The 26,636-nt window shown below is 40.7% G+C and overlaps 1 protein-coding gene across 5 annotated transcripts in view; it reads right to left on the reverse strand.

The window, feature by feature from the left end:
- Positions 1-594: 594 nt before the first annotated feature.
- LOC100349201 (uncharacterized) overlaps positions 595-26,636 on the reverse strand; it is a 34,601-nt gene continuing 8,559 nt past the window's right edge. For 3 of the 5 annotated variants that reach the window (XM_051838036.3, XM_017338773.4, XM_051838035.3), the window contains 6 exons: positions 13,159-13,308; positions 12,616-12,704; positions 5,815-5,941; positions 4,296-4,379; positions 3,532-3,614; positions 595-3,099 (listed from right to left, as the gene is read on the reverse strand). In XM_051838036.3, coding sequence (XP_051693996.1) covers positions 1,324-3,099; positions 3,532-3,614; positions 4,296-4,379; positions 5,815-5,941; positions 12,616-12,704; positions 13,159-13,183 — 2,184 coding nt within the window. In that variant the 5' untranslated portion in view covers positions 13,184-13,308 and the 3' untranslated portion in view covers positions 595-1,323. Of the gene's footprint in view, positions 3,100-3,531; positions 3,615-4,295; positions 4,380-4,804; positions 5,048-5,814; positions 5,997-12,615; positions 12,705-13,158; positions 13,309-26,636 lie in introns of those variants that run through there. The other 2 variants (XM_070059178.2, XM_089316365.1) reach the window with 2 other exon arrangements.

Genomic DNA, 26,636 nt, shown 5'->3' on the forward strand with positions numbered 1-26,636 from the left:
TACCTCTCAAATAAAATAAATACATTAAATAAATAAATCCTTCAAAGAATAGAACCATGTGACCCAGCAGACACAATTCTGTGTATATATCCAAGGAATAAAATGACTAGATATATGTGCCCTTATATCCAAAGGAGCAATACTAATACCATTCAGGTAACAGTAGAACCTAAGTGTCTCTTGACAGAATAAAGAAAACATGGTGTGTGTGTGTGTGCGCGCGTGTGCGCGCGTGTGTGTGTATAATAAAATATTAAGCCTTAAATATAGAAGAAATTTCTGCCATTTGTCACAACAGGGTTGATCCTGGATGTATTATGCTATGTGAAGCCAGACAAAAAAAAAAAACAAATAGTGTATGGCCACACTTAATATGTGGTATCTAAAAATCTCAAATTCATAGAAGCACAGAACAGAATAGTGGTTTCCAGGGATTGTGGGATGGGGAAAACAGAGATACTGATGAAACTTTCAGTGAAAGATGAGTAAGTTGAGACCTATACAGCATGATGACTTTAATAAAATACTATATAGTTAAAATCTTCTAAGACATAAGAAAATTTTCCAAAACACCAAAAATAAAAGGTCATTATGTCAGGTAAGAAGTATTTTAATCTGCTTCACTAGAGTAATCATTTCACAATGCATACATGTATCACCACCAGGATGTACACCTTAAATATAAATTTAGTTGTCAATCATACCTCAATAAAGATGAAAGAAAAATTAAGACTGTAGTAGTAATCAGATAGGACTGAGAAGTTTAAAAATACACAAATATTTAAATATTCTTCAAATATTCAAACTTCAAATGTTCAAAAAAATCCATAAAACCAAAAAAGCCATACATTTTAGAAAAGAGGGAAGCAATTTTCACATCCCATACATGCAGTTTCTCAATAAATACGAATAGCCTTATGTTTATTAAAGGCTGAGGGACAATGTAATTTTATGGTGATATTCCAACATTTCTTACTTTCATGAAATCTTTCTCTACCATGAGATCCCAAGTGAACATGAAAATATTTAGGACTACAACTTTTCCTCATCTTACATAATTAGGGTTTCTCTCCGTTACAAGATCTCACATGTTTAGTAAGAACCCAAGGACTGTGAAGGCTTTCCATGTTTTAGACACTGTATGGCTTCAGGATGCATCCCTTACACTGGATGTGAGCAGATTCCAACAGCTCTCCCATATTCCTAAAATTCACGCGACATTGTCAGAGTTCGTTCGTTCAGGTCTTTGAAGAGGGACATCTCTTATCAGTGCAAACTTGAATGTGCTAAGGTCTGAGGACTTCCTAAAAGTTTCTTCATTCCTTACCTCCAAAGGTTTTCCCTCCAGTGTGTTTGTGTATGTTCCGTAAGATGAGAAGAACTACTGAAAGTTTCCCCACATTCCTTACATTTCTGGGATTTCTCTCCACTGTGAATTCTTACATGTTTACTTAGGTGTGAGTAAACAGTGAAGGCTCTCCCACATTCCTTACAAACATACGGTTTCTCTCCAGTATGAGTTCGCATGTGATTCTGAAGGTAGGAGGAACATGTGAACGCTTTCCCACACATATTACACTCGAAGGGCTTCTCTCCCGTGTGAATTCTCAAATGTGCGATGAGATAGGAGGAAGAAGCAAAGGCTTTCCCACACTGGTAACATTCGAAGGGTTTCTCTCCTGTGTGAATTCTTATATGTTCAATAAGGCCTGAGGACGTAGTGAAGGCTTTCCCACACTCCTTGCAATCATAGGGCTTCTCCCCAGTGTGAGTTCGCATATGTTTAGTAAGGCCTGAGCGCACAGTGAAGGCCTTCCCACATTCCTTACACTTGTGAGGTTTCTCTCCAGTATGAATTCTTGTATGTTTACTGAGATGTGAGGAAACAGTGAAGGCTTTCCCACATTCCTTACATATATAAGGTTTCTCTCCGGTGTGAGTTCGCATGTGATTCTGAAGGTAGGAAGAACATGCAAATGCTTTCCCACATATGCTACATTCAAAGGGGTTCTCCCCAGTGTGTGTTCGCAAATGCTTGGTAAGGCATGTGCGCTCCGTGAAGGCTCTCCCACATTCCTTACACACATAGGGTCTCTCTCCAGTGTGAGTTCGCATGTGTATACGAAGATAAGAAGAACATGAAAACGCTTTCCCGCATATTTTACACTCAAAGGGCTTCTCTCCAGTGTGAATTCTCAAATGTGTAATGAGAGATGACGAAGAAGCAAAAGCTTTCCCACACTGGTAACATTCAAAGGGTCTCTCGCCTGTGTGAGTTTGTGTATGCTTGATAAGGCCTGAGGACGTAGTGAAGGCTTTCCCACATTCCTTACATTCATAAGGCTTCTCTCCAGTATGAGTTGGTAAGTGTTTACTAAGGCCAGAGCGCCCAGTGAAAGCTTTGCCACAGTCCTTACATTTATATGGTTTTAGTCCAGTGTGAACTCGAAAGTGATCATTGAGGCAGGAGGAATTTCTAAAGCATTTTCCACATACCTTACATTCAAACGGCTTCTCTCCAGTGTGAGTTTTTAAATGTTGAGTTAATGGATAAAACCTAGAGAAGGCTTTCCCACATTCCTTACACTGATAAGGTTTCTCGCCAGTATGGGTTCGCATATGAATATTAAGGTTGGCAGAATATCTGAAACTTTTTCCACATTCCTTACATTCGTAGGATTTTTTTCCTGTGGGTGTTTGAACATGTATATCCGGACGACTTACGGAGGAAGTCAAAGTGCTACCACACTGCTTCCATTCACAGAGTTTTTCACCATTTTGAGTTCTCCCATGTGCCTGAAGGTATGACTGATCAATAAAGGCTTGTCCATAGTCACTGCATTCAAAGGATTTGTCTCGCAAGCTTGCTGTCTGGTAAGTATTTGGGGTTACACTTAAGTCTTTCCCATACTGTCTGAACACAGGAAGGTTCTCTCCAGGTTCCTTGTGCAGAGTTGAAATGACTTTTCCATACTGATCATATGTACCTGTGTTCCCTCTATTTTGAGCACTCATGTGTGTCAGAAGGCCTGGGTGTTCTTTGAACACTTCACTATTTGACTTACATTCATAGAGCTCCACTCCATTTTGACTTTCTTCCTGTTGACAGAAATAAATGGTGATTTTAAAAAATTTTTCAAACTTATTAAAAAATTTTACTCATAATGAAAACAAATATGATAATGATGATGATGATTTCTATTATTTTCATTAAATGCACATGGTTCTTACCCTCTGGATTTCTTTGACTTTGAAAGAAATTAGTGACATCTGCACTAATTTTGGAAAAGATTCCTGTAGACTTTCATGAAATTGCTTTAAAAACCAAATGTCAGGTTATAGCTGGGGGAATGTGTCCTGAGGGGAACTCTGAAGCACCAAGCTCCATGCCAGGTTCAGAGCATCGTTCCAGATGCATGACTCCCTTATGAGTGAATGCTGCTTCACTCAAAAATTTATCATTTGTGCTGATTTCTATCATGAAATTTCCAATCACTCTGGAAAATAAGGCATATCTGCTGTATATCTTACCACTTGTATCCCATTTGGAGTATGTGACCAAAAAATATCTTGCCAAAGTGCTGGTCCTTTGTTGTTAAGGTGTATGTTCCATTCTGAAGTCAAAAAAACATATGTAATGATTTACACAACAAAATAGTAGATTAAATAAGTTAAAAATGATACAGTTCATTTGTATTTGTTTTCATTTTAAACATGCTTAGAAGCAAAGAAAAATAGATCAGAGCAGTGTTGCTATGTTTAAAATTTGGCAATCATGAGAATCTGCATTCAAAATTTAGTAATTTATTGATAATCTATTATGAAAATGAAAATGTCCCAGTTAACAGAAACAGTATTATCAGAAAAGTAATGAAGGGGAAATCTCAACTGAGATCATCCACAAAAACCACAAACTCAAGGAAGGGCAGATATTAAGACAAAAGGAACTGATGAGAGACAGCAGAGATCTTCCTACCTCTAGCCCAAATCCCTATATTTGCACTTTAGATAAGTGAGAAAGTCTAATCTATTAAAAGAAGGAAAAGGGGAAGAGAAGGAAAGAAGAGGAGAGGGAAGGGGAGGGGGAGAGGGAAAGGAAGAGGGAGAGAAAGAGAAAGAGAAAGGAAGGGAGAAAGAAGGAAAGGAAAAGGGAAGGAAGGGGAAAAGGAGAGGGGAGGAAGGGAGGAGGAAGAGTAGGAGGAGTATTCTGACAGAATATTTTTAAAAGCTTCCCCATTAAAATTCAAGCATACTGAACTTTTAATTGATGAGGGATATTATTCACAAATACTAACCTTGAAGAACAGCTCTCTCCACTGTCCTCAACTCTTTTTCTTCCTCCAAACAAGAGATCACGCTGGGTTTAATAAGCTGACATCCTGTATACAAGTAAAGATACATTAATAGGGGCCGGTGCTATGGTGCAGCAGGTTAAAGCCCTGGCCTGAAGCACCAGTATCCCATATGGGCGCTGGTTCTAGTCCTGGCTGCTCCTCTTCTGATCCACTCTCTGCTGTGGCCTGGGATAGCATGGGCCCCTGCACCCACATGGAAGATCCAGAAGAAGCTCCTGGCTCCTGGCTTTGGATGGGTGCAGCTCCGGCTGTTGCAGCCAATTGGGGAGTGAACCAGCAGATGGGAGACCTCTCTCTCTCTCTCTCTCTCTCTCTCTCTCTCTGTCTCTACCTCTCTCTCTCTCTGTCTCTACCTCTCTCTGTAACTCTTTCAAATAAATAAAATAAATCTTAAAAAAAAAAAAGATACATTAATAGAAGAGGCTCAAGCAAGAAATGATAAACCATACCATGATTCAGACATCATGGTGAATGCTTGGCCCAGTAGTTAAAGATGCCAACTGGAATCCCATATCAGAGTGCCTGGTTTGAGTCCTGGTTCCACTTTCAATTCCAGCTTCCTGCTAACGTGCACCCTGGGAAGTAACAGGTGATGACGCAAGAATGTGGATCTCTGCCACCCACATGGAAGAACTAAATCAAGTTCTGGGCTCCTGGCTTCAGCCTGGCATAGCTCTGGCTGTTGTAGGCATCTGGGGAGCAGCAGACAGAAGATCTCTGTTTTTCAATAAAATGAAAATTATTTAAAAGAAATTTCAGTTCTAATGGAAGCAGCAAAATGAAGGCTAAAGAGATCAGGATACAAACATCCCGTTTCTGTGTCTTGAGGACACTGATCTCCGATCCTTGAAACCCAAGCTGATGTATATTTACATGACTAAAAAGTGCTAAAATTTTAATTAAATAGAAAGTTAAGTGAAACACATTTAGAAAAAATAACTATGCCAGTGATTCTTAGTGTATCAGAATCATGTGGAGGAATCACTAAAACATAGGGCCGCAAAAGAGGAGTTTCTGATTCAGGATGTCAGGGCAAAGACTGAAAATGGACATTTTGAAGAGTAACAGTGATGTTACTGATGTTAGGATGACATCTTGAAAACTACCAGAGGAGATTAAAACATGTTAGTATAGGACTCTACCTCTGTTATTTATCACTCCAGTGATAAATGACATCATGATACTGGGGCACAGTAAGAATATAACATACAAGATTACTTCAAAATGTTAACAGAAAATGGAATTAAAACAAATTTCAATGCAAAAAAAATATGAAATTCATGCATACAGGAGTCTTCAAGAGGTTCCTGCAAAATGCATATTGTGAAAAAAATAAGCAGGGATTTCAACTTTTTAATCCAAATAAGGTTATTGTTAAATTCCATTTTTCTATGAACTGCTTCTAGTGCCTTCACATATCCATTTCGTAGAAGGCTACCAGGAATGACGACAGCCTTACCTACTGCAGCCAAGTTCTCATAGTTCTCCAGCATCACCTCTCTGTATAGGTCTCTCTGAGTTGAGTTCAGTGAATTCCATTCCTCCTGGGTGAAGTTCACAGCCACATCATCAAAGGTCACCAGGTCCTACACCATGACATAGATGTGGGCTTCAGTCTGATAACATCTCAACCAATGTTCACTGGAGAATGAGGACATGGGACCCAATAATTTTAGGCCTCCTGCTGTCTACTCCAGGTTCAGTGGTCCTACAGACTCCTTTCTCTATCTGCACCCATTCATATATGGCTTTGATGGCTTTAGTAAACTTTATGTGTCAGGGCACTCAGTAAAATAGGAAACATGTACTTGGCATCATGAGGGTCAAGATTATTTCATAATTACTTAAAATACTGGGGTGATTTTCAGGGTCATCCTTCAACAATATGAGAGGCTCCACACCCTGGAGAAATTCAACTATGGATGCAGTCCCTTCAGTGAGGTTTTACTTACCTTTTAAAAAAAGTTCTGGAGGAAGTTGAGCAAGATGGCAGCTAAGTAAGTTGACAATGAACATCTCCCCACAGATACCAACTTGAACAACTATTCAAGCACCACATCACCCTCACAAGAGCTACAGAACCCAGGTGAGAGACCACAGTGCCTGGATTTAGTAAAATAATAAAAGTCATGATGAAAACAGAAGGGAGGGAAGAGCTGCCAGTGTAATCCCCTAGTACCACATGGCACAGCATGGAAGAAGATACCTCCTACTTTGGGGAGGAAGAAGGAATTAAGTCCAGTCCTTAGTCATTTACCTTACCCTTAGAATCTCAGTGCCAGGCCCATCATGATAAAGCTCAGAGTCGGAAAAAGCCCCATAGCTCCTGCTCTGAGGCTAATACCTATAGACTTAGTATTTGGATTTTCCATAGTCACATGGCCAGGAACTGCCTCCATCAGTCCTCCCCCAATCTCTGGCAGAAGGCATGGCAAGACTTCAGTTGCTATGGAATAGGGTAGGAAAGAGAGCTTAGGACCTTACCTTAGAACTCAGATCTAAGTCCACTGTATCTGATAAAACCCACTAGGCCAGTACTCAGAGACAGAGCCTCCAGACTTGCCCCACTATCAGGAGGAGAACTGTCCTCTCGTAGAACATTTTCACGTGTGGATCACCACAGCCTCAACTGGACCTGGAGTGCACCTCTGAGACTCTGTATGGCCCAGTGGACTGTGAGACCCAGGAGTGATGCAACTAGTGCCGCATGTGCAGCTACAGGCCGCCTTGATCACCTCTCCTCCAACCTGGGGCAGACAGCAAGGAACCACAGGACTGCTTGGCACTCAGTGCCAGGCTGCTAAGACCCAACAGTCAGTGTTTGTCAACAGGGCCTCTGGACCTGCTTCAGTGCCAAGTGGAGTGCTGCAGCCCTAGTTTATCACAGTCTTATACACTAGCCATCACCAGTGGTTGGCAGGAGTGGCACTGGGCAAGCCAGTCTGCCTCAGCAACAGACCACAGAATGGTGGGCTGCACCGGTCTCAGTAGGCTGTGTGCTCTGGGTGTGATCTAGCACCACAGTGTTGATGGTCACAGGACTAGGTGTCTGGGTCTATCCAAGCCAAGGAAGAGACCTGTAGGGCAGGGGTGGGGAAACTTTTTTCTGCCAGGGGTCATCTGAATATTTATAACATCAATCATGGGCTATACAAACTTATCAACTTAAAAATTAGCCTCTTATAGATTTACTTAATTTTGAGTCCCACCTATGGTTGCCTTGGCAAGCCCAGACCAAATGACTTCAGAAGCCTTCTACAGCCCACAGGCCATATGTTTCCCACCTGCTGTAGGAGAAGACTATACAGCTTTTAAAGTCTTCCTCAAGTTCATTCTGAATAACATAACAACTACAGATTTGAAACAAATCTGAACTTGAAGACCAAAACTGAAAACATCAATAGTGTGGACCTCTAGCAAACAAACGTCAGCTTAGGGCACCATCTAGTGCTGAAACAGTAAAAGTGTCCATAGGCTCAGCTAACAGGCTGCTTGGATTTTTCTGGAAGGAGAGCCACAAGTGAAGTCAGATTACTGTAACTAATCCTTCAAAGTGCAGACAATGGATCAAACAAAAGATGACAATCAATGAGCACAAAGATATAATATTTGAAAATACACAAAGAAAAAAGAATCAAGAGAAACGAACAAAGCTTATAAGAACACTTTGAGATAGCATGAAGATAGCAAATATCCGAATTATTGGGGTTCAAGAGGGATTTGAGAATATCAGAGAGGTAGAAAACATATTCAGTGAGATAATAACAGAAAACTTACAAACCTAGAGAAAACTTTAACTATCCAAGTACAGAAAGGTCAAAGGTCACTAGTCAGATCCAAGCCAACCAGGTCTACCCCAAGGCATACTATAATTAAGCTCTCCAAGGTTAAGGACAAAGAGAAGATTCTCAAAATTACAAGGGGACAAAAACAAGGGTTCCAATTTGCCTGATTAGATTTCTTAGCAGAAACTACCAGCCAGGGGCCAGGAGTATGGTACAGCCACTGTCTACAACGCTGTAGCACATAGGAATATCAGTTCAAGTACCAGCTGCTCTTTTCCAATATGGTTCCCTGCTAATGTGCCTGGGAAACAGTGTATGACCCAAGTACTTGGGCCCCTGCCATCCACATGGGAGACCTGGACAGAGTTCCAGGCTCCTGGCTTCAGCCTGGCCCAGACCTGGCCATTGCAGTGATTTGGGGAGTGAACCAGCAAGTGGGAGCACTCTGTATGTGTGTGTGTCACTCTGCCTTTCAAATAAATAAATAAAAACCTTTAATAAAGAAGAGGCCAGCATTTTGGTATAGTAGGCTAAACCTCTGTCATGGTACAGGCAGCCCACATGGGTGCCAGTGCATGTCCTGGCTGCTCCTCTTCCAATGCAGCTCTCTGCTCATGGCCTGGGAAAGCGGCAAAAGATGGTCCAAGTGTTTGGGCCCCTGTACCCACTGGGAGACCCGGAAGAAGCTCCTAGTTCCTGACTTTGCATTGGCATTGGCCCAGCTCCAGCTGTTGCGGCCATCTGGGGAGTGAACCAGTGGATGAAGACCTTGCTCTATGTCTATCCCTCTCTCTGTCTGTAACATTAACTCTCAAATAAATAATAAAACCTTAAAAAGAAAAAGAAAAACAAACTTTACCAGCCAGAAAGGAATGGGGTGAGACTTTAACAGTACTGAAGGAAAAAGAAAAAAAAACCTACCAGGCAAAAATATTGTACTCAGCAAAGCCCTTCTTTAGAAATAAAGGACAAAGACATTCTGAGAAAAACATTAAGCGAATTTATCAACACCAGATGTGTCTTACAAGAAATGATAAAGAAGTTCTTCAAACTAAAACACAGATATGCTAACAAGAAGATATATCAGGGGGTTGGCACTGTGGCATAGCGGGTAAAGCCACCACCTGCAGTGCCAGCATCCCATATAAGTGCTGGTTCAAGTCCTGGCTGCTCCACTTGCGATCCAGCTCTTTGCTATGGCCTGGGAAAGAAGTAGAAGATGGCCCCTAAGTCCTTGGGCCCCTGCATCCACGTAGGAGACCCTCCTGGCTCCTGGTTTGGTGCAGCTCCAGCTGTTGTGACCAATTTGGCAGTGAATCAGTGGATAGAAGACCTCTCTCTCTCTGCCTCTCCTTCTCTCTCTGTGTTAACTCTGACTTTCAAATAAATAATCTTTAAAAAAAAAAAAAAAAAGAAGACATATCAGAAGGTAAAAACTCACCACTAAGAGTAACTATACAGAAAAATTCAGAAAGCACTAAAAAAAAAAATCAGCAAAGAAACAGCAGAATTTAATTGTATTTTGCATCAAATGGACTTAACAGACATCAGAACATTCCTTCTAACATTCTCCAGGATAGAACCTATAGTATGTCACAAAGCTCAACAAATTAAAAAAAAAAAAAAAAAAAAAAAAAAAAAAACACAGAAATCATATTGAGATATTGAGTAGCTGACCACAATGCAATAAAACTAGAAACCTATACTGAGAAAAAACCTACTTACTTGCTCCTAATCAACCAATGGATAAAGGAAGGATTGAGGATGAAATTTTAAATTTTTTTTTTTTTTTTTTTTTTTTTTTTGACAGGCAGAGTGGATAGTGAGAGAGAGAGAGAGAAAGATCTTCCTTTTGCCGTTGGTTCACCCTCCAATGGCCACCACAGCTGGCGCACTGAGGCCGGCGCACCACGCTGATCCGAAGGCAGGAGCCAGGTGCTTATCCTGGTCTCTCATGGGGTGCAGGGCCCAAGCACTTGGGCCATCCTCTACTGCCTTCCCGGGCCACAGCAGAGAGCTGGCCTGGAAGAGAGGCAACCGGGACAGAATCTGGCGCCCCGACCTGGACTAGAACCCGGTGTGCGGGCACCACTAGGTGGAGGATTAGCCTATTGAGCAGCAGCGCTGGCCAAAATTTCTTGAAATGAATAGAAATGGCAAAACATACCAAAACCTATGGATACAGCGAGAGAGAAGTTTACATAGATCAATGTTTACATTAAAAAAGCAGAAAGATCTCAAATAAACAACTTATCATTCCAACTAAAGTAACTAAAAGTAACTAAAGAAATAAAACAGAACCAAATCAAACATAAAAACAGTAGAAGTAGTAAAACTCAGAGCACAAATAAATGACTAAAACTAAAAAACAATACAAACAAGATCAATGAAATGTACAGCAGGTTCTTTGAAAAGACAGAATTGATAAATCCTGTATGGGCAGGTGTTTGGTGAAGCAGTTACGTTATAGGTTAGAATGCATGCACCCCATACAGAGTGCCTGGTTTGAATCCTGGCTACTGCAGTTTGTATCCAGCTTCCTGATAATGCACACCCTGGGAGGCAGTGGATGATGGCTCAGATAGTTAGGCCCCTGCCACCACATAGGAGACCTGGATTGAATCTTGGTTTTCACGGATTGTTAAAATGTCCATACCACTCAAAGCAATTTACAGATTCAGTGTCATCTCCAGCAAAATACCAGTGGTATTTTTCACAGAACTAGAAAAAAACACTACTAAAATTTGTACAGAACCACAAAAGACTCCAAATAGCTAAAGCAACCTTGAGCTAAAAGAGCAAAACAAGAGGCATTACATTCCTTGGTTTTAAAATATTCAAAGCTACAGTAATTAAAACACCATGGTATTGGCATTAAGACAGACACAAAGACCAGTGGAACAGAATAGAGCACTAAAAGTAAATCCATGCATTTACTGTGAACTGATCTTCGACAAAGGTGCTAAGAAAACACACTGGAAAAAAAGATAATCTTTTCAGTAATTGGGGCTGGGAAAAGTGGATATCCACATGCAGAAGAATGAAACAAGACCTCTCTCTCTCACTATATGAAAATCAACTCAAAACAGATTAAAAGCCTACATAGAAGATATGAAACTTTGAAGCTACATATAAGATATGAAAATGCTTCAGGACACTGGAATTGACAAGGACCAGAATCCAAAAGCATAAGAAACAAAAGCAAAAATAAAATATGATTTCATCAAACTAAGCAGCCTCTGCACGGCAAAGGAAACAATCACAGAGTGGAGAGACAATTTACAGAATAGGAGAAAATACTTGCAAGTTATATATCTGACAAGAGTCAATAAACGTAATATATAAGGAACCAAACTCAGCAGCAAAAACGTCCAAAATAATCCAATCACAAAATAGCCAGCAGATCCAAGCACACATTTCTCAAAGGAAGAAATACAAATGGCCAACAGGTCCATGAAATAATGCTCAAGATTACTAATCATCAGGCAAATGCAAATTAAAACCACAATGAGGAATCATCTCACTCCAGCTCAATTAGCCATTATCAAAAAGACTAAAAGATAACAAGTATAAGTAAGGATGTGAAGAAAAGTGAACCCTTGCACAATGTTGGTGGGAATGTAAATTAGCATAGCCATTGTGGAGAACAGTCTAAAGGGTTCTCAAAAGAACTAGAAATAGAACTTCCACAAGATCCAGCACTCCCACTACTAGGCAGACAACCTAGAGAAATTAAATCAATATGTCAAAGAGGTATCTGCACTCTCATGTTTATTGCAGCACTATTCACAACAGTCAAAAAATGGAAACAATCTAAGTGTCCATCCACTGATATGTATAAAGAAAATGTGGTACACAGAACAATGGAATACTACTCGGTCACAAAAATGGATAAAAATCTTGTAATGTGCAACCACATGAATGGAACCAGAGTTCATTATGTAAAGTGGAATAAGTCCAGCACAGAAAGAGAAGTATCACAGGCTGTCACTCCTTTGTGGAGTACTAAAAAAAAAAAAAAAAGAAAAGAAAGAAAGGTGATCCCTACTCTAGAAGCTAAAAGTGTAACGGTGGTTACCAGAGGCTGAGGAGGGAAGAACAGTTGATTGATGGGTACTAAGCTATGGTTAAAGATAGGAATAAGAAGTTATGGAGTTAATGTTAATGTACTGTATATTTCTCTATTAAAAAGAAAACAACCAGAAGATAGGAGTCTGAATTTTTTCATCATAATTAAATTTTAAAAGTGAGACAGGTATGTTAGGTATAGGACAGATATATTTTCCCTAATTGGACATAACATATATATGTATTGAGATATCACATGTACCTGGTAAACATGTAGAATGTCTATGTATCTGTTAAAAAGTATCTAAAAACAAACAAGAAGCTCTGAATACAAATATACCTAGAAAGAAATATGTCTACCCAGCTTACACAAGTGCATCATTTCCCAGAAGGACATTTCTGCATACCTGATAACAATTTGTCAGGCAGTCAGCTACCGTTCTTTTTGCTTCTGTCTTTTCTTCATGATGGCTGATTGGGAGTCTAGAAAAGAGGCCTGGTAGGAAAGAAAGAAGGCATGAGAACCCAGAACTTACCATTATTCCCACATTCATATACCTGGAATTCATTCCATCCTAGTTCAAAATCTCCATATAAGCCAGCACACTCACAAAAACACACATATGAACTCCTATACAATGCCACTGCAGCCTGCCTCACTGAGAGCTAGAAATGAACCTACTGCCCATAACAGTCTCATTTTACAGGTAAATAAGTTTAAGACTTGACAAACATCTCTTTATCTACCCATGGGGACAGAACACGAGTGAAATTATGTAGCACCTATAACCAAAGTATGTAGACAATGGGGGTTCACTTCCAAAACCACCCTGTCTGGCCAACTCTGGCATCTCTGGAATGAACCAGGCCCAGATCACAGCAATCTACACTGTGCAGGGGAAAACAAAACAAATATTCTGAAAAATAGCAATTCTATCAGTAGAACTTACCAAGGGACAAACTGACAGCTTCCATCCTGTAAGACTGATGGTGAAATACACCTGGGCACTCTCTTTTGTGACACGACAGACAATTCAGGGCTATGAATCTAACTGGACAGTGGTAATCTCTGTTTCTCGTACATAGGGTTATTTGGATTCCTGTTGAGATGAATAAACAAACATTAATTATCAGTCACTGAACACCATACATTAGCTTCTCTGCTAGTGATATATGTGAAAGTCACTACAAATTGTCATGTTCTGTAACATGAGTATTAGTAACTAACATTTACTGAGAACAGCATCCTATACGTTGAAAGCAACACTAAGAGCTTAACACATACATATACACACAAGCTCCCTTAATACATATATATATAAGCTCCTTAATTATCCTAACAATATTTCACAGCTAATATCATTATTACTAAATGCTTAAAAAAATGTAGATTCAGGGTCCAGCGCTGTGGCACAGCAGTGCTGGCATCCCATAAGGGCATCAGTTCAAGTCCCAGATGCTCCACTTCCAATCCAGCTCTCTGCTAATGCACCTGGGAAAATGTGCACCCATGTGAGACACCTGGAAGAGGCTTCTGGCTCCTGGCTTCAGCTTGGCACAGTCCTGGCCATTGCAGCTATTTGGGGAGTGAACCAGCAGTTGGAAGACCTCTCTGTCTGTAACTCTACCTTTCAAATAAATAAATAAGTCTTATAGAAAAAAAAAAAAAAACATAAGTTATTGCTCAAAGACCCCAGAAGCACAGGTAATAAAGGCAAAGACAAGTGGGATTACATCAAGCTAAGAAGCTACTGCATAGAAAAGGAAACACTCAACAAAGAGGCAATCGACAGAATCAAAGAAAATATTTGCAAACTACAGATCCGATAAATGATTAATGTCCAGAATATATAAGGAGCTCAAGAAACTCAACAACAACGAAACAAACAATCCAGCTAAGAAATGGGCTAAGGATATGAACAAGCAATTTTCAAAGGATGAAATACAAATGGTCAACAGACACATGAAAAGTTGCTCAGGATCACTAGCCATCAGGGAAATGCAAATAAAAACCACAACAAGGTTTCACCTCATCCCAGTTAGAATGGCTATCATCCCAAAATCAAAAATAATAAATATGGGGGGGGAAGGTACCCTAATACCATTGGTGGGAATGTAAACTAGCATAACCATTATGGAAGACAGTATGGAGATACCTCAGAAATCTGAAAATAGATCTCCACATGACCCAGCCACTCCACTCTTGGGAATTTACCCAAAGGAAATTTAAATAAGTATTTAAAAAATTTTGCTATAACCCCATGTTTATAGTAGCTCAACTCACAATAGCTAAGATATGGAATCAACCCAGATGTTCATTAACTGATGAACTGATAAAGATATTGCGGTATATATCAAGATGGAATACTACTCAGCTGTAAAAAAAAAATGCAATCTTGTCTTTCACAATGAAATGAATATAACTAGAGACCATTATGCTTAGTGAAATAAGCCAGTCTCAAAAGACAAATATATATTTCCCTGATTTGTGGTAACTAATGTGCAAAGTACAGGGAAAAAAATGCACATGAGCAAAATTTACATTTTGAGGTTTGATTATTATTTATTTATAACATGTCTATACTCTTGAGGAACAGCAGTTTTCCTATTTACTATTTGTTGAATTCTTTATTTAGCAGAGGATTAAGCTCATGATTATAAATGAAATTCCAAGTATGCCATTATCAGATGTCCTAAAAAGCACTCTGGCCTCAGAATCAGCCCTTAAGGCATTTGGATCTGGCTAAAAAGCCCATGAGAGTTTCACAGGCACGAAAAGCCAAGACACTGTGGCAAACAAACAAACAAACACACACACACACACCTAAATGAAAGATCTCTGTGAGTGAGATCCCAGCAGAAAGAACGGGCCATCGGAGAAGGCAGTACCTTTCTCTGAAGGGAGGAAGAAACTTCCACTTTGATATGGCCTTGTCTAAATAAGATCAGAGTTGGTGAACTCAAGAGGCTTCCATAGCCTTGGCAGCTCATGACAAGAGCCTTGGGTGATTACTAACATTATAAATAAGAGTGTCAATTGTTAAATCAACAACGGGAGTCACTGTGCACCTGCTCCCCATGTAGGACCTCTGTCCTTAATGTGTTGTACTATGAGAATTAATGGTAAAACTACTACTCGAACAGTACTCTATACTTTGTGTGTCTGTGTGGGTGCAGTCTGTTGAAATCTTTACTTAGGGTATTCTAAGTTGATCTTCTGTACATAAAGATAATTGAAAATGAATCCTGATGAAGAATGGGATGGGAAAGGGAGTGGGGGATGTGACGGTCACGGGCAGGAGGGAGGTTATGGGGGAAAAAGCCACTATAATTCAAAAGTTGTACTCTGTAAATTTATATTTATTAAATAAAAAAGTATGCCATTATAAAAATTAAAAGAAAAATATGTTTTTCAGAGTAAATTTCATGACTGATCATACTGAAAATAAACTGTCTTTGAAATCTTTTGTCTTTGAAATCCCGTAGGAAAAAAAAAAAAAATTAAAAGAAAAATCAGAAAGGGAGGAGGGAAGGTGGGAGCAAGGGAGGGTGCAGTGGGAAGTATCATGCTCTTAAAACTGTATATATGAAATAGATGAAATCTGTTCCCATTACACAAGTTAAAAAAAAAATTAGGGGCTGGCGCTGTGGCGTAGAGGGTAAAACCACCATCTGCAGTGTTGGCATACCATATGGGCACTGGTTCGAGTCTCAGCTGCTCTACTTCCTATCCAACTCTCTGTATGGCCTGGGAAAGCAGTAGAAGATGGCTCAAGTCCTTGGGCCCCTTCACCCATGTGGGAGACCCGGAGGAAGCTCCTGGCTCCTGGCTCTTGGCTTAGGATCGGTGCAGCTCCAGCCATTGCGGCCAATCTGGGGAATGAACCAGTGGATGGAAAACCTCTTTTTTTTTTTTTTTTTTTTTTTTTTTAGTATATATAAATTTCCGGGAAGACCTCTTTCTATCTCTGCCTCTCCTTCTCTCTCTGTTTAACTCTGACTTTCAAATAAATAAATCTTTTTTTAAAATATTCTTTTAAAGAAAACATGGACAAAAAAAAAAAAAAAAACCTGCTACTTGAATTCAAATAATTCTGTCCCTAAGTTCTGATCGCCTGTGGTAGCTAGCACTCTCCAAAATATAAAAGACTCTGGAAATTGATGCCTGGCTCATTTAAAAAGTATATTTGGAGGGGCCAGTGCTGTGGTGTAGTATGTTAAGCCTCCACCTGTAGTGCCAGCATCCCATACAGGTGCTGGTTGGTGTCCTGGCTGCTCCACTTCCAATCCAGCTCTCTGCTTATGGCCTGGAAAAGTAGGGGATGATGGCTGAAGTGCTTGGGCCCCCACACCAAGTCGTCGTCCCTGGCTCTGAATCGGCCCAGCCCCAGCAGTTACAGCCATTTCGGGAGTGAACCAGCAGATGGAAGACCTTTTTGTCTCTCCCTGTCTGTAATTCTGCCTCTCAAATAAATAAACTCTTTAAAAAAAAAAAAAGGAAGGAAGGAAGGAAGGAAAAAAGAAAGAAAGAAATGTCCCTCTTTAAAAAAAGACGTCTGAGACAGAAATCTGTCGTACGGATATAACAGAACACAAAAGAAAAAGCTCACATTACAAAATAATTTTTACATGTCATGTATCAGAAGAAACTCAGACAACATGTAAGACAAGGGATTCCAAGGTAGACCAAGGATGGCAGAATATAACATACAGCACTAGATAGAGCCAAATTCATCGATAGAGGGGAATTTTCTTAACCATTATGTATTTCATAAACTAATGGACCTGGGCTGACAGCTAAATTAGTTGGATGACTGAAAGAAAACTGGACTCAGTAGATACCTACAGTTAATGGGGTTGATACACCTGAGCTTTCCTGGCTAATGTGAATGAGGGAATCTAGAGACATTAGAATATCATACTGGAATCATCACATGTCTTCTATACAGCCTCTTTTTCCCAACCTATGGAGAGGCCCAAGAGCCACTCTCTTCAAAAAGCAATCAAGAGAGTTAAGTGAGGAGAGTAAAGTTCTGTGGTTATTCTACACACAGCAGTTTTGACTGTAGGGGAAGCCATCAAGACAAGTTCCCTGAACAATAAGGATGATAAGCATCCAGATAAACAGGTATGAAGGGTTGCATTTAATGATGAAACATAATAAGGCAACATCAACTGTCAAAGGCAGATAGAACATACTAGTATTCAGAATGTTCTGGCTCGCAGAGACCATAGGTGGTGGCAAAATGAATACAGGTGACCCTAGAAATGACAGATAAGCAATCTACTAGAACAGGGATCAGTAAGTATATTCTAAAAGAATAAACAGTAAAAGCTAGGCTCTGGGGCTGCTGCTGTGATATAGTGGGTAAAGCTACCACCAGTGATGCTGGAATCCGATATAGTGCTGGTTAGTGTTCTGGCTGCTTCATTTCTGATGCAGCTCCCTGCTAATGGCCTGGGAAGAGTAGCAGCAGAAAGCCCAAGTGGTTGGGCCCCTGATACCCACATGGGAGACCCAGATAAAGCTCCTGGCTCCTACCAAAAAGGAAACCTGTTAAAGTGAAATGAACACTATGAGAAACGGTGACTTGATCAGCCCTTGCCCTGACTGTTGATGAACAACTTAATACGTTATCCCTCTTAGTATTTTTTGTTTGTTTGTTCTACTTAAAACTTTTGGTTGAATACTGTAATCAATACAAAGTTATTCTTAAGTGTTGAAACTTAACTGAAAAGTGATCGCTGTCAAATATAAGAGTGGGAATAAAAGAGGGAAGAGATGTGCAATTCAGGACATGCTCAAGCTGACTAACCCCAAAAGGCAGAGTTAGAAACATACCAGGGGATTCCAATTCAATCCCATCAAGGTGGCATGTACCAATGCCATCTCACTAGTCCAAGTGATCAATTTCTGTTCACAATTGATCATAATGATAGGACTAAGAGCCAAAGGGAGCACATAAACAAGACTAGTGTCTGCAAATACTAGCTGATAGAATCAAAAAGGGAGAGAATGATCCAACATGGGAAGCGAGATACACAGCAGACTCATAGAATGGCAGATGTCTTAAACAGCACTCTGGCCTCAGAATCAGCCCTTAAGGCATTTGGATCTGGCTGAAAAGCCCATGAGAGTATTTCAGGCATGGAAAGCCAAGACACTCTGGCAAAAAAAAATGACCTAAATGAAAGATCTCCACGAGTGAGATCCCAGTGAAAAGAACAGGTCATCAAAGAAGGAGGTACCTTTCTCTGAAGGGAGAACTTCCACTTTGACTACTACCTTGTCTAAATATGATCAGAGTCAGTGAACTCAAAATGCTTTCATAGCCTTGACAACTCATGACAAGAGCCTAGGGTGATTACTGATGCCATAAACAAGAGTGTCAATTTGTTAAGTCAACAACAGGAGTCACTGTGCACTTACTCCTCATGAAGGATAGCTATCCTTAATGTGCTGTACATTCTGATTTAATGCTATAACTAGTACTCAAACAGTACTTTGTGTTTCTATGTGGGTGCAAACTGTTGAAATCTTTAATATATGCTAAACTGATCTTCTGTATATAAAGAGAATTGAAAATGAATCTTGATGTGAATGGAAGGGGAGAGGGAGCAGGAAAGGGGAGGGTTGCGGCTGGGAGGGAAGTTATGGGGGGGAGCCATTGTAATCCATAAGCTGTACTTTGGAAATTTATATTCATTAAATAAAAGTTAAAAAAAAAAAAAAAGCTCCTGGCTCCTGGCTTTCGCTACTTGGGAGAGTGAACCAGTAGATGGAAGACCTCTCTCTCTGTCTCCCCCTCTCTCTCTGTAACTCTGCCTTTCAAATAAATAAATCTTAAAGAAAAAGTGAAGAAAAGTTAGCCTCTTTGGGCCAGAGGGTCTCTTGTAAATATTCAACTATGCCCTTATAGTGTGTAAGCAGACACAAAGAAAGACACACACACACATACACTCACAATGGTAACAAATGAATACAGCTGTGCTGCAATAAAATCATTTACAAAAACAGGTTTAGGCCTTGGGACATTCAGATCTGGCTAAAAGGTCCATGAGAGTCTCACAGGCATGGAAAGCCATGACACAATGGCAAAAAACAATCTAAATGAAAGATCCTGGTGAACAAGACCCCAGTAGAAGGAACAGGCCATCAAGGAGAGAGACGCCTTTCTCTGAAGGGAGGAAGGAACCTCCACTGTGATATGGCCTTGACTAAACAAGTTCAGAGTCGGTGAACTCAAGGGGCTTCCATAGCCTAGACAGCTCATAGCAAGAGTCTCGGGTGATTGCTGACGTCATAAATAAGAGTGCCAATTGGCCGGCGCCACAGCTCACTAGGCTAATCCTCCACCTAGCGGCACCGGCACACCGGGTTCTAGTCCTGGTTGGGGCGCCAGATTCTGTCCCGGTTGCCCCTCTTCCAGGCCAGCTCTCTGCTATGGCCAGGGAGTGCAGTGGAGGATGGCCCAGGTGCTTGGGCCCTGCACCCCATGGGAGACCAGGAAAAGCACCTGGCTCCTGGCTCCTGCCATCGGATCAGCGCGGTGCTCCGGCCGCAGCGCGCCGGCCGCAGCGGCCATTGGAGGGTGAACCAACGGCAAAGGAAGACCTTTCTCTCTGTCTCTCTCTCTCACTATCCACTCTGCCTGTCAAAAAAATAAAATAAAATAAATAAATAAAGAGTGCCAATTGTTAATCAACAACGGGAGTCACTGGGTACATGCTCCCCACGTAGGATCTCTGTCCTTAACGTGTTTTACTATGAAACTTAAAAACAACACTACTAGTCGAACAATACCCTATACCTTGTGCGGTTGTATGAGTGCAGCCTATTGAAATCCTTGCTTAGTATATACTAAGTTGATCTTCAGTATATGAAGATAATTGAAAATGAAACTTGATGAAGGGCAGGATGGGAGAGGGAGTGGGAGAGGGGAGGGCCATGGGATGGAGGAAAGTTTGGGGGGAGGGGAGCCACAACAATACACAAGTTGCACTTTGCAAATTCACATTTATTAAATAAAAAAAAAACTATATAACAAACAAAAAAAGAAAAGAAAAAAAGAACTTAATACTTTACCCTTTTAGTATTTTTTATGTTCTACTTAAAACTATTGGTTGAACTCTGTAATTAATACACAATTACTCTTAGGTGTTTAATTAATGCTATAATTAGTACTCAAATAGTATTTTACACTTTGTGTTTCTATGTGGGTGTAAACTGTGGAAATATTTACTTAATATATGCTAAATTGATCTTCTGTATATAAAGATAATTGAAAATTTAAAAAAAAAAAAAAACAGGTTTAGGATCAGATGTGTCCAATGGGCCATACTCTGCCAGCCTGAGTACTAAAATATTGCTTGATCTTATGGAGTAAGAAGTCTCAAGTCTGGTGGCCCAAAACCTACTTAAGTCACCACAAGAGAGAATCACAGCCTCTCACCCGATTTCCAGACCTAGGAGACCCACCACTTAGAAATGTACAGGAGTGACATGGATTTTGGAGAATTACTGTAGATTAAGATAAACACATCAACTCTGTTCTCTATCAAAACATAATCTTTAGAGATCTTGATACTACACAAAGAATCACACTGGTGTACTACACTGAATATATTCTGTGAATTTGACCCCATTAGCAAGAAGTAGCAATTACGTTAGATATTATAAAGTGTACATAGGATGGAGTGGCAGATTAAAGGACCAACAAAATCAATGAAGCTTCTGAGGATTCCATGACCTAAATCGGGTGCTGTCATTGTGGCACAGCTGGTTAGGCTGCTGCCTACCACATGGTATCCCAAATGAGCACTGAACCATATGAGGTTCAAGTCTTGGCTCCTCCACTTCTGATCTGGCTCCACACTAATGTGCCTGGAAACCGACACAGGAGACCTGCACAAGGATCTTGGCTTCATCAGCTTGGGTCCTTGCAGCCATTTGGGAAGTCAATCAGCTGATGGAAGATCTCGCACGTGCATGCGCACATGATCTCTCGATCTCTCTTTTCCCACCTTCCAAATAAATAAATCCTTTTTAAAATTACTCAGATCATGTCAAGATAGTCCCTCAAAGATGTCACTCTAATTACTGCACCTCATACCACCTGTTCCTTAAAAAATGAGGCACAATACTTCTTACACCTTTTAGAATTTGGAGGGAGTACACAGCATATTTGAATGTACTTTAACCCATCTACAGACTTGCCCATAAGGCTTCTAGTTTCAAATGGAACAACAGCAAGCGAGCACTGTACATTAAGATAAGGGCTACAGTGACAGTGTCCATGGGAAACAGGACGTTTCTGGAAGCCTCTCACAAGCACCAACTGAAGAACCAGAGCACAGATTTCTAATACTCTAGAGCAAATCTATACCCTCTTCTGCAGACTATTCTTAAAAGATTCATTCAAAAGGTAGAGTGACAAAGAGAGAGATCTGGTTCATGCCCCAAATGGCCACAACAGCAAGAACTGGATCAGGCTGAAACCAGGAGCTGGGAACTCCATCCTGGTCTTCCATATAGGTGGCAGCAGCCTGAGTAGTTGGGCCATCCTCTGCTGCCTTCTAAAGTCCATTAGCAGGAAGCTGGATTAGAAGCAGAACAGCCAGGACACAAATTCCAACTTGGGATGCTGGCGTTGCAAGTGCCAGCTTAAGCCACTGTGCCACAATGCCAGCCCCATGAAACTAATTTTTTTCCCATTAGTACACCATACGTCTGAACAACTAACCATGGGACATCAAGTGACTAAGTAAACTGATTCACACCATGAACCAGATGTTGCCATCAGTTTAGGCATAGGCAGCAGTAATCTATCATCTAACACAAACAGTATAGAAGACGTTGAATCTGGCTCTGGCAGTTCCAGTGAGCAAACTGCATGGGCAGACATCAAAGACCTTTTCAATAAACTCCATTCTCACAATCTCCCAACTCTTCAATCCAGGACTACAGATTCCTGGGATATTCTGGATATCAATCTACTTGTGACAAAGCCTGGTTGACAAATGTGTCTGTACAATATGCTAATGCTACTCAAAAGTAGAGAACTGAAGCACAACAGCTCCACTGATCAATGAAACAAAGGGATTCTGTATCACAGGAGAGATATATGCTCTAAATCACAAAGCTTTACATGATACCATCTCCCAAAGGCCAGAACATTTAAGTTTAGGAACTGACAGGGGAAGGTAAAGTTGGCTCCACTAATACTAATTTTACTCTCAATCTTGGCAACTTAGATTACAGCATGCCTGACCTCAGTCCCGAGTGAGGAATGCTCTCCAAGGAAAGTACAATTTTGGCCCCAGTACACTGGAAGAGGAAATTGTCAGTTGGCCATTTTGGGCTTTATATATCATCAAGCCAAAAGGCAAGAGTAAAAGGAGGTGGGAGACATTAATCTATTGGCCAGACTGAGTAATCCCAATTACCAAAGGAGTACAATATCAATGTATGATTGAATCAATGATGAAAAAAGGGCAGGACCATCAAATCTTCTACATGCATACAATGTATAATGAAAAATTACAAGTGATAAAGACGGGGGCGGGTGTTTAGTGCAGTGGCTATGACACCACTTGGAATGCCCACATTCCACATCAGAATTCCTGCTTCATGTCTCAGCTCTGTTCCAATTCCAGCTTCCTGTAATGCGCATGTTGGGAGACTACAGGTGATGGCCCAAGAATCTGGGTCTTTCCCATTCACCTGGAAGACCCAGATTGAGTTTCAGGCCCTGGCTATTGTCGGCATTTGGGGAGTAAATTAGCAGATGGAAGATGTCTCTGTGTCTCTCTATGCCTTTCAAATAAAAATGACAATAAATAATACTTTAAATGGGAAAAAAGGTAGGATAATGGAGGAGATAGACCACTGAGAGAATAAGGTCTGAATCACTACCAGGTACAGAATCCAGAGCAGCTGAGGTTCTGGTTGAGGGCGAGGAAAGTATAGAAATGATTGTTAAAAAAGTAAGTCATAGATGTCAACTATAGTCTCAAGGACAATTACAGAAATAAAAACTGTATTAATTTTGCATGTTTTCTTTCTTTGTTATACATATGTATTTATAGACATTCACATATTCCTTTATATAACTAACCATTCATTTCTACCTCCTTTCCACTATTATTTTAAATTCATGTCATTAGAGATTAGTTTTTCAATTTAATTAGGTAATAGAATTCATTAAATTTGAGGAGTAATTAATATGTAAATGACTACTGAGACTGTGTATCCTCTCATTTTGGGGAAGGGTAAGAACTTTTTTCCCTTATATGTTCTTAGGTACAAACGCAGACATACTTAAACATTATACAGAAATTCAAATGGGTGCAGGAGGGTGTACACAGATGGTAAAGAGCCAAAGCAGCTTCATTGCCAGAGGCTTGGGCTGCCGCAGTCTCGTCTCACCTCACTCTCTAAAGCTGGTGTGGAGGCTCTTGGCTGCTGGAGTCCTGATTTGAAAGAAGAAATGTAACAGACACCACAGAAATAAAAACAATCATCAGAAATTACTACAAAGAGTTCTACATCAACCAGGAAACCAAGAAGAAATGGATAGATTCCTGGACACATTCAACCTACATAAACTGAGCCATGAAGACACAGAAAACCTAAACAGACCCAAAACTAAGACAGAAACTGAATCAGTAATAAAGATCCTCCCAACAAAGAAAAGACCATGACTGGCTGGCTTCACTGCTGAATTCTACCAGACATTTAAAACAGAAGTAACTCCAGGGGCTGGCCTGAAGTGCTGGCATCCCATATGGGCATCGGTTCGAGACACAGCTGTTCTACTTCCGATCCAGCTCTCTGCTATCACCTGGAAAAGCAAAGGACTGCCCAAGTCCTTGGGCCCATGCACCCGCGTGGGAGGCCCAGAAGAGCTCCTGGCTCCTAGCTTTGGATCGGCACAGCTCCGGCCATTGTGACCAATTGGGGAGTGAACCAGTGGATGGAAGATATCTCTCTCTCTCTCTCTCTCTCTCTCTCTGCCTCTCCTCTTGTGTAACTCTTTCAAATAAATAAATAAATCTTTTAAAAAGGGAGGGAGGGGAGCTGGCACTGTGGCATAGCAGGTTAAGCTGCCACCTACAGTGGCAGCATCCCATATGGGTGCCAGTTGGAGGCCCAGCTGCCCCACTTCCAATCCAGCTCTCTGCTATAGCCTGCCTCTCCTTCTCTCCCTGTGTAACTCTTTCAAATAAATTAATAAATCTTAAAAAAAAAAAAAAAAAGTAACTCCAATTCTTCTAAAGCTATTCAAAATAATTGACAGGGAGGGAATCCTCCCAAATTCAAAGAAGCCAACATTACCTTAATTCCTAAACCTGAAAAAGATGCAATTGAGAAATAAAACTACAGACCAATTTTCCTGATGAACATAGATGCAAAAAACCTCAAAAAACTTCTGGCAAATAGAATCCAATAACACATTAGAAATATCATTCACCAGACCAAGCAGGACTTATCCCTGACATGCAGGGATGGTTCAACTTTAGAAAATCAATTGATGTGATACATCACATTAACAAACTGAAAAAAAAAAAACATATGATTATCTCAATAGATGCAAAGAAAGCGTTTGATAAAATACAACACCCTTTCATGATGAAAACTCTAAGCAAATTGAGTATAGAAGGAACATTCTTCACACAATCAAGGCAATCAATGACAAACCCATGGCCAGCATCCTATTGAATGGAGAAAAGTTGGAAGCATTCTCACTGAGATCTGGAACCAGACAAGGAGGCCCACTTTCACCACTGCTATTCAATATATTCCAGGAAGTTTTAGCCAGAGCCATTGGGCAAGAAAAAGAAATCAAAGAAATACAAATTAGGAAAGAGGAAGTCAAACTATCCCCATTTGCAGATGACATGATTCTATATATAGGGGATCCAAAAGACTCCACCAAGAGACTATTGGAACTCCTAGAAGAGTCTGGTGAAGTAGCAGGATATAAAATCAATACAGGGCCAGTGCTGTGGTGCAGCAGGTTAATGCCCTGGACTGAAGCGCCAGCATCCCAAATGGGCGCTGGTTCAAGAACTGGCTGCTCTACTTCCGATCCAGTTCTTTGCTATGGCCAAGGAAAGCAGTAGAGGATGGCCCAAGTCCTTGGGCCCCTGCACCCATGTGGGAGACCCAGAAGAAGCTCCTTGCTCCTGGCTTTGGATCAGCGCAGCTCCGGCCATTGCGGCCAACTGGTGAGTGAACCACTGGATGGAAGACCTCTCCCTCTCTTCTCTCTGTGTAACTCTTTCAAATAAATAAATAAATCTTTTAAAAAAATCAATACACAAAAATCAACAGCCTTTGTACACACAAAGCCACAGATGACAAAGAACTTCTACGATCAATCCCATTCACAATAGCGACAAAAAAAAAAAAAATCATATACCGGGGCCTGCACTGTGGTGTAGTAAGTTAATTCTCTGCCTGAGCACCGGCTTCCTATATGATCACCAGTTCTAGTCCTGGCTGCTCCTCTTCTGATCCAGCTCTCTTTTATGGTCTGGGAAAGCAGTTAAAGATAGCATAAGCACTTGGGCCTCTGCACCCACGTGGGAAACCAGAGGAAGCTCCTGGCTCTTGGCTTCTGATTGGCTCAGCTCCAGTCATTGTGGCCATTTGGGGTGTGAACCACCAGATGGAAGATCTTTCTCTCTGTCTTTTCCTTTTACTGTCTATAATACCTCTAATAAATAAATTATTTTAAAAAATCAAATACCTTGGAATAAAACTAATCAAGGATATCAAAGATCTCTATGATGAGAATTACAAAATATTAAAGAAAGATATTGAGGAAGATACAAAAAAATGGAAAAATCTTCCATGTCATGGATTGGAAGAATCAATATCATCAAAATGTCCATACTTCCAAAAACAGTTTACAGATTCAATGCAATACCAATCAAAATACCAAAGACATTCTTCTCAGATATAGAAAAAATGATGCTGAAAATCATATGGAAACACAGGAGACCTCAAATAGCTAAAGCCATCTTATACAACAGAAACAAGCTGGAGGCATCAAAATACCAGATTTCAACACATACTACAGGACAGTTATAATCAAAACAGCCTGGTACTGGCACAAAAATAGATGGATAGACCAATAGAACAGAATACTAATGATGGCCGGCACTGCGGCTCAATAGGCTAATCCTCTGCTTGTGGTGCCGGCACCCCAGGTTCTAGACCCGGTCAGGGTGCCGGATTCTGTCCTGGTTGCCACTCTTCCAGTCCAGCTCTCCACTGTGCCCCAGGAGTGCACTGGAGGATGGCCCAAGTGCTTGGGCCCTGCACCCGCATGGGAGACCAGGAGGAAGCACCTGGCTCCTGGCTTTGGATCAGCACGGTGCGCCAGCCACAGTGATCACTGGAGGGTAAACCAATGTTAAA

Source organism: Oryctolagus cuniculus, chromosome 16 (genome assembly GCF_051225735.1).
Source record: "Oryctolagus cuniculus isolate XC-2025 breed Fujian yellow rabbit chromosome 16, ASM5122573v1, whole genome shotgun sequence".
Taxonomy (NCBI): Eukaryota; Metazoa; Chordata; class Mammalia; order Lagomorpha; family Leporidae; genus Oryctolagus; species Oryctolagus cuniculus.